General features: G+C 46.4%; 5 protein-coding genes across 5 annotated transcripts; 1 reads left to right on the top strand and 4 right to left on the bottom strand.

Annotated features, from left to right (window-relative positions):
- Nucleotides 1-45: 45 nt before the first annotated feature.
- TSTA_041550 (uncharacterized protein) lies at nucleotides 46-940 on the bottom strand (the record flags this gene model as incomplete). Its single annotated transcript, XM_002484585.1, has 2 exons — nucleotides 46-123; nucleotides 167-940. The coding sequence occupies 2 exons, from the start codon at nucleotides 938-940 to the stop codon at nucleotides 46-48; spliced, it is 852 nt and encodes a 283-aa protein (XP_002484630.1).
- A 425-nt stretch (nucleotides 941-1,365) lies between these two features.
- TSTA_041540 (efflux pump antibiotic resistance protein, putative) lies at nucleotides 1,366-3,450 on the bottom strand (the record flags this gene model as incomplete). The annotated part of the gene is made up of 5 exons (XM_002484584.1): nucleotides 1,366-2,291; nucleotides 2,342-2,477; nucleotides 2,540-2,693; nucleotides 2,753-2,905; nucleotides 2,957-3,450. 5 exons carry the CDS (start codon nucleotides 3,448-3,450, stop codon nucleotides 1,468-1,470), a joined length of 1,761 nt encoding a protein of 586 aa, XP_002484629.1. The 3' UTR covers nucleotides 1,366-1,467.
- Nucleotides 3,451-5,186: 1,736 nt separating this feature from the next.
- Nucleotides 5,187-6,415, top strand: TSTA_041530 (uncharacterized protein; the record flags this gene model as incomplete). The annotated part of the gene is made up of 2 exons (XM_002484583.1): nucleotides 5,187-6,179; nucleotides 6,263-6,415. The coding sequence occupies 2 exons, from the start codon at nucleotides 5,187-5,189 to the stop codon at nucleotides 6,398-6,400; spliced, it is 1,131 nt and encodes a 376-aa protein (XP_002484628.1). The 3' UTR covers nucleotides 6,401-6,415.
- Nucleotides 6,416-6,994: 579 nt separating this feature from the next.
- TSTA_041520 (short-chain dehydrogenase, putative) lies at nucleotides 6,995-7,908 on the bottom strand (the record flags this gene model as incomplete). Its single annotated transcript, XM_002484582.1, has 2 exons — nucleotides 6,995-7,833; nucleotides 7,878-7,908. 2 exons carry the CDS (start codon nucleotides 7,906-7,908, stop codon nucleotides 6,995-6,997), a joined length of 870 nt encoding a protein of 289 aa, XP_002484627.1.
- A 2,005-nt stretch (nucleotides 7,909-9,913) lies between these two features.
- On the bottom strand, nucleotides 9,914-10,554 carry TSTA_041510 (uncharacterized protein; the record flags this gene model as incomplete). Its single annotated transcript, XM_002484581.1, has 2 exons — nucleotides 9,914-10,469; nucleotides 10,496-10,554. 2 exons carry the CDS (start codon nucleotides 10,552-10,554, stop codon nucleotides 9,914-9,916), a joined length of 615 nt encoding a protein of 204 aa, XP_002484626.1.
- Between the last annotated feature and the right edge of the window lie 106 nt (nucleotides 10,555-10,660).

The raw sequence follows: 10,660 nt of genomic DNA, 5'->3' as shown, positions 1-10,660 counted from the left end.
GACGTAGTTGGATAGGTAGTGGTGTTTTCATGCCTTCTGGGAAGTTCACAAACCAGCTTGAGGAGGGAGTATCAGGGTTGACAGCGCTTGAAGTGGTCTCGCTAATAGATGTGGGCTTAAGCCCTGTAGTTTCGCTTATTTCTGAGGACAGAAGTGTAGGATTGACGGGGATTAGAGAGTATTGGCCATTCAAGATTTGGCCAATTTTCCTTGGCACATTGGTAACTCGATATGAGACCCATCGGGAGCTGCGTTCTATCTGGCAGTTAACAAAGAATGCAGAGATAATCTCTTTCTGGGCCTCAAGGGCTAGGAGGGCTTCCGGAGATGAGGGACATAGTGCAAAGCCAGTCTTTGTGGTTTGAACTTCTTTTAGTGCTGCACTGTTTGAGTTTAGTTGAGACCTTAGGCTAGAGTAGATAGCGTAGGCTTCCATTTTTCTAGCTGCATGATCAGCTGGGAGACGTACGAAGAGCCGATTGTCAGGAAGGGGTTGTTTAATCAGAGGCATAGGCTTTTTAGCAGGGGCTTTAGAGTGAGTGGTGGGAGTTGATTTGGCTGGGGCATGTTGGGTAATAGTCGCATAAGTTGACTGTTCAAGACCTGAGGGGGGGCGTGAGAGAGGGGGTGAGGGGAGGAAGGAATTTGGGGTGAGGGAAGGGGAAGAGGATAGGGCAGGGGGAATGGAGGTCGTCGAGATACCGCTAATGTAGGCGTTGAAATGTTGTTGGGCTATTGAGGCGAGGTCATCGCTTAGAGCGGTGAGGGCTCTCAGTAGGTGAGGGGCAAGGCCGGCGGTTTGGCTGCGGTGTTTGTCGAGGAATGCAGCTATAGGGCTGAAGATCTTCTGTCCTTCAGAAGCTCTTGTCGTGGCTGCAAACGTGGATTCCAGGAGGGCTGTCTGTAGAGGGCCATCTGTACCAGAGCCTTTACGCGCCATGGTGTTGCCAGGCGCGTTGAGACGCGTCAACGGTCGCGCTCTTGGGAGCTAAGTAGTAGAGAGGGGTGAGGAATTTGAGCCTCTGACTGTTTGATATGAATAATTAAAAAGGAAGTCGCCTATCAACTCGAAATCGAGGGCGGTTGTGTCTGCGGATATTGAACGAAGGGGAGTGTAAAGAATCTGACCGTAAGGTCACGTGACACTAGTCGTTCCGAGACTAGCTATAGCTTCAACCCCTGAGTTGTAGGTAACTAGAAGACAGACAAGCAATACACAGAGATTCAACGCATCGAATCATCTCCTTATTAATACTTACAAGCAACTGATCATTGATCACTATTACTGAACGATATTAATCCTCTGAGTCTATACGATCTATTCACCGATTTATTTACAATCTGAATGTTATTTTTATTCTTTTTCTATAAATAATAATGTTTCATTGAGCAGGCTTTTCAAGTCTCTATTCGTGGGGCATTGTCGCTTAACCATCTCATGGCATCAAACGGATAGATACGGTCAAACTATTTTGAGCCTGCAATTGCTTCCATAGCATGGACTGATGCAGATGCGGAAGAAGCTTCTGTAACATTGCTTTTCTTTTCAAAGCGCACCTGCAGCGTCGTGCTGGTGTCTTTCTCTGCCAGACCCTGATCCCTGACAAGTAGTGCACAGAGGCCACAAATACCAATGAGTGGCGCATACACGATGAAGATCAGATGGATTCCATGCATGTAAGCATCTAGCACAGCAGTTCGCTGTTCTACTGTCAACCCTAGACTATCAAGAGAGTGTGCGGAAGAAGTGAGTTGTGAAGCGATATCATTGCTGACCACACCATTCAGCCGCGACTGTAGCACGTTATTGAGAATAGTCCCAGATACTGTCAAACCCAGCGTACCACCCATTGTCCGGAGGAAATTGCGTAGCGAGTTTAGAACAGCACGGTCAGCTCGTCTACTATGTGCTAGGATGGCAACGAGACTCGGCTGGAAGCAGCCACCAGTTCCCAAACCTTGGAAAAAGCCCACAAGACAAACAACCCATATAGGACTCGCGGCAGAGTAAAATATCTGACCAATTAGTCCGGCCATCCAGATGAATTGCGAGGTGATCATGACGGGGTTGTAGTGTCCCGTGCGGGATATAATAAGCCCAGATATAATAGACCCAATGCCCTGGGTGCCTACCATTGGCATGATGATGGCACCGGCGAGAGTAGAAGAGTATCCTCGCACATTCTGAAGGTAGATAGGCATGTAGAAAAGGTTTCCCCAGAATACAAACCCGTACAAGACGTTTTGTATGAGCAACAGGTTGCAGGAGAAATCGACAGTGAATAGATGTACTATGGAAGCGTTTTTAGCAATTAGCTAGGAAGGGAATTACCGAACTTACATGGCATTATGGGCAGAGATGCAAATTTTCCCTCCACAGCGAGGAATACGAGTATGACAAAACCCCCCACCACAAGCATGGCGATTGCTTGAGCGCTGCTCCACGAGATTGTAGAACCACCACGAGATAAAGGAATCTTTAAGAGGTTGCAACATGTTAGATTTCATACACTTGAGGCCAGATAATATGGGCACCTACCACAAGGAGGACAATAGCTGCAATACTGATAAAGAGCCCAGCCCAATCGATCATTTTTATTTTCGATTGTGTATTGACTCCCTTCGGACCACCAGGAAGAGTGATATATAGGAGCACAATTAGAAAAATAAGCCATGGCACATCGTACCAGAGACTATGAGAATCCGAATTATCATCAGTGAACCGCTCATAAATAACCAATCGAAGACTTACGTCCATCTCCAGGACACATGTGCGGTGATGGCACCTCCAATTAGCGGTCCCATTCCACTACCACAAGCAACAGCGGCACCTATAAAGCCGTTGTACTTGCCGCGCTGTTGTAGTGTCGTGACATCACTGGCAATTATCATCACCAGAGCAGTGCTGACTTGTATGTTAGTTTTCTAACTCTCAAATACATCAAGTCTTACTGACATCGCCCCGCCACCAATGCCGCTGACTGCCCTGAATGCAAACAGCATTCCCGGGCTGGTCGAAAACCCGGCCACCAGGTTCCCGACGGCGAGAATCAACAGACTCGTAATGAGTAGTCGCTTGCGGCCAAAGATGTCGCTAAGCCGCCCATTAGCAAGTTGCACAGCCGTTGTGGCAAGCAGGTAAGCTGTCGCAACCCATGGCAGTGAGGCCCCCAGGCCGAGTGCGTCACCGATGGCTGGGACGGCAGTCGAAATGGAAGTCTGATCCAGGTATGCCGTGAATTGAGCCAAGGCCAGAACCGGGAACACGACCATCAGACGTGAGTGTGGGAGCGCTCGAGACTGATGGTCTGCGAATTGCTGAGTGGTGGAGACATCATTGTGCGGGATGGATTGGACTGTGCCTGGGGTAATAGGATGCTCCGCCAGTTCGATGTCGGGGAGTGTCCGGCTGGAGTCGGTGGTATGACTTGTGTCTGTGTTAGGTTCCATGAGAAGATACTGTAAAGCATGCACAGTTGACGGGAACGATGAGGAAAGGGAAAGATGGCAACTAAAAGCCTCGAAGCGACGATGAAAAATGTGGAATTCGGGGAAAATTCCCGATTCTGATTCTCGGACTGGTCTCCGCGTCGATCGCGTTGGATCTGCAGATACAAAATCACTAGTCAAATGCACTAAGGCAATACCGACCCTTTTTGGTGTAAAGGTATTTTCTCCCGCAATAGATTATTGTTAGTACCTTTGACTTGGCAGTTTAACGCGGATTTTCGGGGTATATGAAGGATGTCGATGCCTGAGAGACTGAGGTATAGATGTCTTATGTGATACAGTAATAGCAGTAAGAGCCGGTTACTTGGTTTAATAAGGGTAGCATTCGGATGCTGGTGCGGTTCATCTGCTACAAGATTTCTATATCAAGTCAGCTATGCAATGCAGGTGAAATAAGCATGAATTTCAATAGGCCACGATAGGCCTGATTCTATCCATCGCCACTGCAGCCCCTCATTAGGGCAGGATAGGGTATCAGCAAAGTAGGTGCCTAGACTATCTATTATCCCATTCATTACACTGCCGTGATCTACCCCGGTCGATTGCACTACTCTGCCAAGACCTACCCCAGTTCATGCTGCTTTGATATTAATATATACATCGGCATCCTGGTGCGAGCTGTCATTCCGCCAGTCGCATGTTAACGCTATATGGTGGTAAAATGTGCTCTCGGAATATCTTTGCTGAATAGGACTAGTTAACACTCATACCACCCACATTGTCTCATTTTGTACCCCTCGTCAATGTCAAGTCAATCAGTTTTGAGCAATGCTGAGATTGGACGATAAGGTCGTCCTTATTACAAAGGAATACTGCTAGTCACGAAAGGAAGCAATTTGAAGCGTCTTGAAATATGCACAAGTGTCGAAACCTGCCATAGGTATGTCGTAGCCATTCCACGGGTCCTGGTTTATAGTTGAAGCTCAGTAAATATTAACTCTAATTATAGATTACACTATCCATCATTACTGGATTATGAAAGATGGACGTCTTGGCTCACGGTAACCACGCCGAATTCAGCTTCGTCTTGGAATGTTTCCTTGCCCATTTGCGCTCAAGTCCAGGCGCTACTGCACTGTCATCATAGAGCGTTAGGATGAAAGCTCGAATTCTTCAACTTTCTACTATCACATATCTCTACACGACGTCAAGAGCACTATCGCCATCGATGTTGGTAGTTGAATTAAAAAAGAGATGGAGGCGCCTTGGCAAAATGTAACTGCATTGCATTATCTTTGGTCTCCAAAACCAATCAAGGAAGGATTGCCTCCCCTGAATCTCTAAGAAATCACAAAGGAGGGCTGAAAACGCAGTCTACGACAGGGTTCTACACAGAGTCTTTGATACCCTGGACGATGTTGATCCAACATTTGAAGCCATCACAGCAGGATTTGAAATCACAAATGCATGATATGACAATGATCATGCATGTATCCCTATCAATAACGAAGAGGAGCAATTGCCGGTTGTCGCGTTCAATTTTCAAATCCAGAAAGTGGCGAGACAATTCGGAGAGATGACTTCACAGCTTACGGACAGGGCTATAAAGGAGCGGACATTTCTTCTCTCCGGAGCTCCTGGTAACAAGTTCTTCAATAAACTCCCAAAGCATCTTATTCTATTTTGTATGACCTCCTATTGCACCACAGTCCATCTTTCCAAGTTGGTTCTCAGACATGTCTACTACCGTGACGGAGACGAAGAAAAACACCAATGGCCAGGCCAACGGAAATGAGAGTGTTTCTATAAGACTCACTGCTCCAGTGAAGACTGTACCACTCAAGTTATCTGGAGTCCTCGATGGTTACGCACGCAAAGAGATCACTCCGGTGATAGGCACTGAGTTCATTGATGCCAACGTTGTGGATATGCTGCATGCTCCCAACGCTGATGAACTCCTCCGCGACCTTGCCATTATGGTTTCGCAGCGTGGGTTCTGCGTCTTCCGCCATCAGTCCAATCTGAGCATTGCGGATGAGAAGCTGTTATGCCACCGCATTGGTCAGCTTACTACGCGCCCCTATACTTCGAGCCTTTACATCCACCCAGTCAATCAGATGGAGCTTGAAGATGGCTCAGTTGATCCTGAAGTCATGTCTCCATCGCGCAGCACTAAGAAGAAACTGTACACTCGCGAAGGTGGTTACTCCAAGGGCAGCGAGCGCAATCAGAGCCGTGCCGATGGATGGCACACAGATGGTAGCTTTGAAAATGTGCCACCTGACTACACGTTGCTGCACATGGTCAAAGTCCCTGTCGAAGGGTCCGGTGGAGACACCATGTTTGCCAGCGCGTATGAGGCGTATGATTTACTGAGCCCACCGATGAAGAAGTTTCTCGAGGGCATAAGCGCTACATTTATGCCCTGGGACCACAAGCCTGAGAACATCATCGACCACATGTGGAAGGGCACCCGTGGTGCACCCGAGAACCAAGGTCCAGAGCTTAGGGCTTCTCATCCGTGCATCCGCACTAACCCTGTTACCGGCTGGAAGTCCCTTTTTGCGTTTGGACATCACCTTGAGGAGTTTGAGGGCCTGGGAGATGTTGAGAATCGCATGATGAAGGAGTTTGTGCAGAGACTCATCACAGAAAACCATCAATTGCAGGCGAGGGTGCGCTGGGAGCAGGATGACCTCGTAATCTGGGATAACCGAGCTGTCTACCACGTAAGTTGTGGATTCACTTTCTGAAGTAAATCATGTACTATTATTAGGTATCTTCCTAACTAACTTTACTTTCTTTCCGACAGAGTGCCACCTACGACTACGGTGGTATTACCGGTGGCAAGCGCATCGGTAACCGGGTTTGCGGTGTCGGTGAGATCCCGTACTTGGATCCTCGCTCTTCTGGACGCCGATATGCCTTGGGCATGGACTACCTTGCTTAGATTTGATTAGTGACAGCCTTAGGCTATTATTCAGTGTGATATAGACGATATTGCCAGGATTCGGCCTGTCTATATATTTTCAGTTTCATGTCCACCCATCCGTTTCAGTTGGTTTATAATAGTAAGCAGGCAACAGATTACTCCGTGCTCCAATGAGTCTGATGAATGCATTTGTGTCGTATTCCACGGTTATCTTACTTGGATTATAGCCTTATATACAGGTAGGGTTAGAGTTACCTAGGTAGTAAATTGCGGTCATCAGTCTTCAGTAATTCACTAGCATGTACCTAGGTAATATCCATGGATATAATACCTGCCCTCTTAGTTTCAACAATTACTCCATAATAGTGAGTATATCTACTACTGTACAGTTCCGCGATCATTAGTATTATCTAAGCGCGCTTGGATTGATATTTAACCAGCTACAATATCCGTGGATGTTGGTAAAGCTATTGATACCTAGGCAAAGATATAACTACCTAGGTAAAATATTGGACATGGTATCTCAGTATTTCTAAGCTCCTCTTTCTTATCTAGGTAGGGTACAATACGCTGGGGAATCTCGGAAATTTCTTAGATCACTTCTAGACTCGGTTATACTCTCCCCGTGGACGAAGTAATCCCCCCGTCGACCACCAATTCCTGTCCAGTAATATACTTGGACTCATCAGCAGCAAGAAACAGCACTGCATTGGCCACATCCCAAGCATCTCCCATCCGGCCCATTGGCACCTGTGCATCCCGTTTTCGCATATACTCCTCCTCATCTCCACCAGGCGCATACCGTTTCGCTAGTTCCCGCGTATAGGGAGTGGATATCAAACCAGGCACAACAGTGTTCAATCTCACATTCTTCGCAGCATATATTACCGCTGTGGCCGTTGTGAATTGCATGATGGCCGCTTTAGTTGCCGAATATGCAACCTGCGGTTTTCCAATATACCGTAAACCCGCAATGCTAGATACATTTATGATGGACCCACCGCTTGTCTGCCTCTCCATAATCGGTAACACGAGGTGGCAAGTCAAGTAAACACTTTTCAGGTTTATATCCACTTGGGAATCCCAAATATCTTCAGTCATGGTTGCGGGACAACCTGGTTCGGATCTTCCGACATTGTTAACAAGGATATCGATTCGGCCGTGCCGTTGCATGCAGGCTTCTACCAAAGCCTTCACGGAGTTTGCTTCCGTGACATTCGTCTCTTGGATGTCGCATATGCCACCAGAACTATCAATACGGGATTTTGTCCGCTGTGCTGATGCCAGAGATCGGTTCCCACCGAAGATCATGGCGCCTTGAGAGGCGAGCTTCGAGGCTATTGCGGCGCCAATACCCCAACCTTCATCTGTGGTTTGGCCGAGGCCAGTAATGAGAACGACTTTGCCGTCCAGTCTCAGCATTGCTTCAAATTGACTGATGTGGCAGTAAACTGGAGTACAAATATAGAAAAACTAAACATCAGATCGGACCAACTATGCGAGAGAGGGTCTGCATGTAATTCCATGAATAATCGAGTTATGCGGAGCGGATCCGTAGCGTTCGGACTCCGCTCCGAACCCTAAGCCGGTCAAAGGCGATGTAACTTTCATGGTACTAGGTATATGACAACAGCTCAACAGCTGGACAAAAAGAGCTGCATCCTTTCTACCCAAAATTAGAACTACGTAGCGGAAAGCCACAAAAAAGAACAAATGGCATCGGCACTTTTCTGCTGGAACAATGTATTCTACCGAAGTTCGGAGGAATAGCAACGAATAACCCTACCAGAAAGATTGATGGACCATTTTAACTATTTTGACGAATGTGACAGAAAGCAAGGAAAGACATTCTCCAACCTCGTGATCAACCAACTCCCAGTCTCAGTTGCTGCTAACCAGTTTCAATCAGTCCTTAATAAGGATATTGCTCTCGGATTTCTTACCGTCAATTCCTTGCCTTTCGCTCTTACAGATAGATGTCCATAATGATTTTCACGTAACGCAATCACCACTTGGCCACGCCATTGGCAGTGTTCGGCCTGGTACTTTGCTGGGGAATATGCAAGACCTGTTCTTATATTCGCTTTTACGAAGAATGTTCAGAATCTCAAATTCAGATCTTCGATCATCCTGGCTATGAACAAAGTCAGCGTAATAGCGTCAGGTGTAGTATCTTTAATATGAAGTTTGACCTTGGACAATGCATTATTGCCGATAGCTCAAACTGCAGAGCTATCACCGGCATCATAGACTAGCACGGTTTTGGAATCATTTCCTGATAATCCGACAGTTTGCAGCGAAGGTATAGGTGCATCAGTGGTCATGTAACTTAGATTGTTGCAACTAGCCATTTGACGCTCAAGCAAGGGAAGATCAAGCCGGCGATAAGCCAGGTATTTGAATTCACTATTCTCATGGATTGCCTTACGGCCTGTTCCATATTATCAACTCTCAGATATCCGGTAGTCACACCAGGGTAGACGGCAATGGAGGAAGAGAATCAAGTCCGTCTGAATTTTGTATGTGCTTTGAAGAGCATTAGACAGCTATCCAGAGTTTGTCTGATTGGATGGTTGAGTGCGCTGACCAGAGTGACGAACTGCCGTGTCTGGTAATGTGCTTGCTTCCTGTGGACGTAGCAGATTAGCAGTCTCTACGACTACTCAACTCATGCTTATCAATTCCAGGTTTTGAAAGAAAGGGACGCTTTAGATGTCAAGCAGAGGATTAGGTTGTGATGTTAGCTTTTTTTTGACTTCTCACTGTTACCTGAATCAGGAAACCTTGCCAGTCTGATCAAGGGGGTGCTTCGGAAAGACCCAGACTCTCGGTGCAAAATGCATTGAACATGCGAAACAATCCGGAATATGGGACAGCTTGCGACCAGACATCTGCAGTTCCCAGGAGCAAAGAAGTGACTCCACAGCTATCGTATTGGATTTGTCCATTTTAATGAGCTGCAACATGAAAAAAACACAATCGAGGCAGATCAGTAGCCAGTACGCTCTTCGCGGATGTCAGCAAGGCTTCTGACAGAAACTAAGAACCTAATCCAAAACTGTTAATGTATATTATTCGCCCATAGAAGTAAATGGACATAATTTTCCGCAGCTTACAGTACACAATATTGAATCATGAAGGGAAGCATTTTTGATAAACCTGGCATACAATCCCAAGCCTGAAAGCAATCTATAACCCAAAAAACAAAAGACCACTTCTGATGTAATGCATAACGGTAGTGATAAACTATTTTCACTGTGTAGCAAGATCAACGTAGAAATACAAGCGTGATGGCAAAAGGAAACAAGTACAAATGCATGGTTCAGTCTATGGCTGTTTGGGCGAAAGAGAGTGTGTCGGCTGCGCTCAATGTGTCTCAGTTGTATCTGTGCCATTCAACGAGCAATAAGATTGTTCAGGGATAGATGCGACAGAATCGTCACAAACTGTGCTGAAACCCGTATTTACAGAAGCGGATTCAACGAGGTTTTGAGTAGCTCTGTCATTTGCTTGTCTTATTGCATTGTCGTGTTACTCCTTTACCCAGTCCCTCGCATTCCGATACCAAATAACACCTTGTCGGAATGTGTCTGTTATGACAAAGGATCGTAACCGGGTCATGTGGTACTCCAGCCGATCTGAAGGCTTTGAAGGATGAATGGTAAATATATTTGAGGTGCCATCATGGTATATCGATGAGATTGTATAAGCATGGTTGTCAAATTCAGGTTCATCTTTACCATATTCCTGAAGCGAGTGCATTCCCCTTACTCCAAATGCGTTATCATAGCATGCTTGTCTTTTCACTACTGATGCTAACCCGTCAGGGCCTTTAACTGCTAGAAAGGAATTCGGTGCAATGGGAATTTTGTCCTCTGTAGTCGGAATAATTTGGTTATCGCGTTCATTGCGTATTCGGCGGTTGAGTTGCTCAGGGCACGCACCATAATAGTGGTCAGGGTTTCCTGGAACTAGTGTTCTATCTGTGAGATGATCAAGCTTTCTTAAGGGGATACCACCTGCCACGCATCTAGCCTCTTCATTGTCACCCTCGATCACCGCAATCACAGTTCTCTTACTTGGTTCTCTTTGAAGACATAAGCACCCGCGTACGAAATTTGCATGTATTTTTTCAGTGAATTTTTGAAGGGGAAAGTGAGCGTCGCTAACATGCCAATCTTTCTTGATTTCGCTCAAATTGTTGGGTCTCGACGTTCGATTGTCTAGATATTCGTACGCAGGAGGATAGATACAGTCGTCGACGACTTGATGCTTCCC

This window comes from Talaromyces stipitatus, genomic scaffold, assembly GCF_000003125.1.
Source record: "Talaromyces stipitatus ATCC 10500 scf_1105507295515 genomic scaffold, whole genome shotgun sequence".
Lineage (NCBI taxonomy): Eukaryota > Fungi > Ascomycota > Eurotiomycetes > Eurotiales > Trichocomaceae > Talaromyces > Talaromyces stipitatus.
The sequence above is the reverse complement of the archived record's forward strand: the minus strand, read 5'-3'. Positions and strand labels throughout refer to the sequence as shown.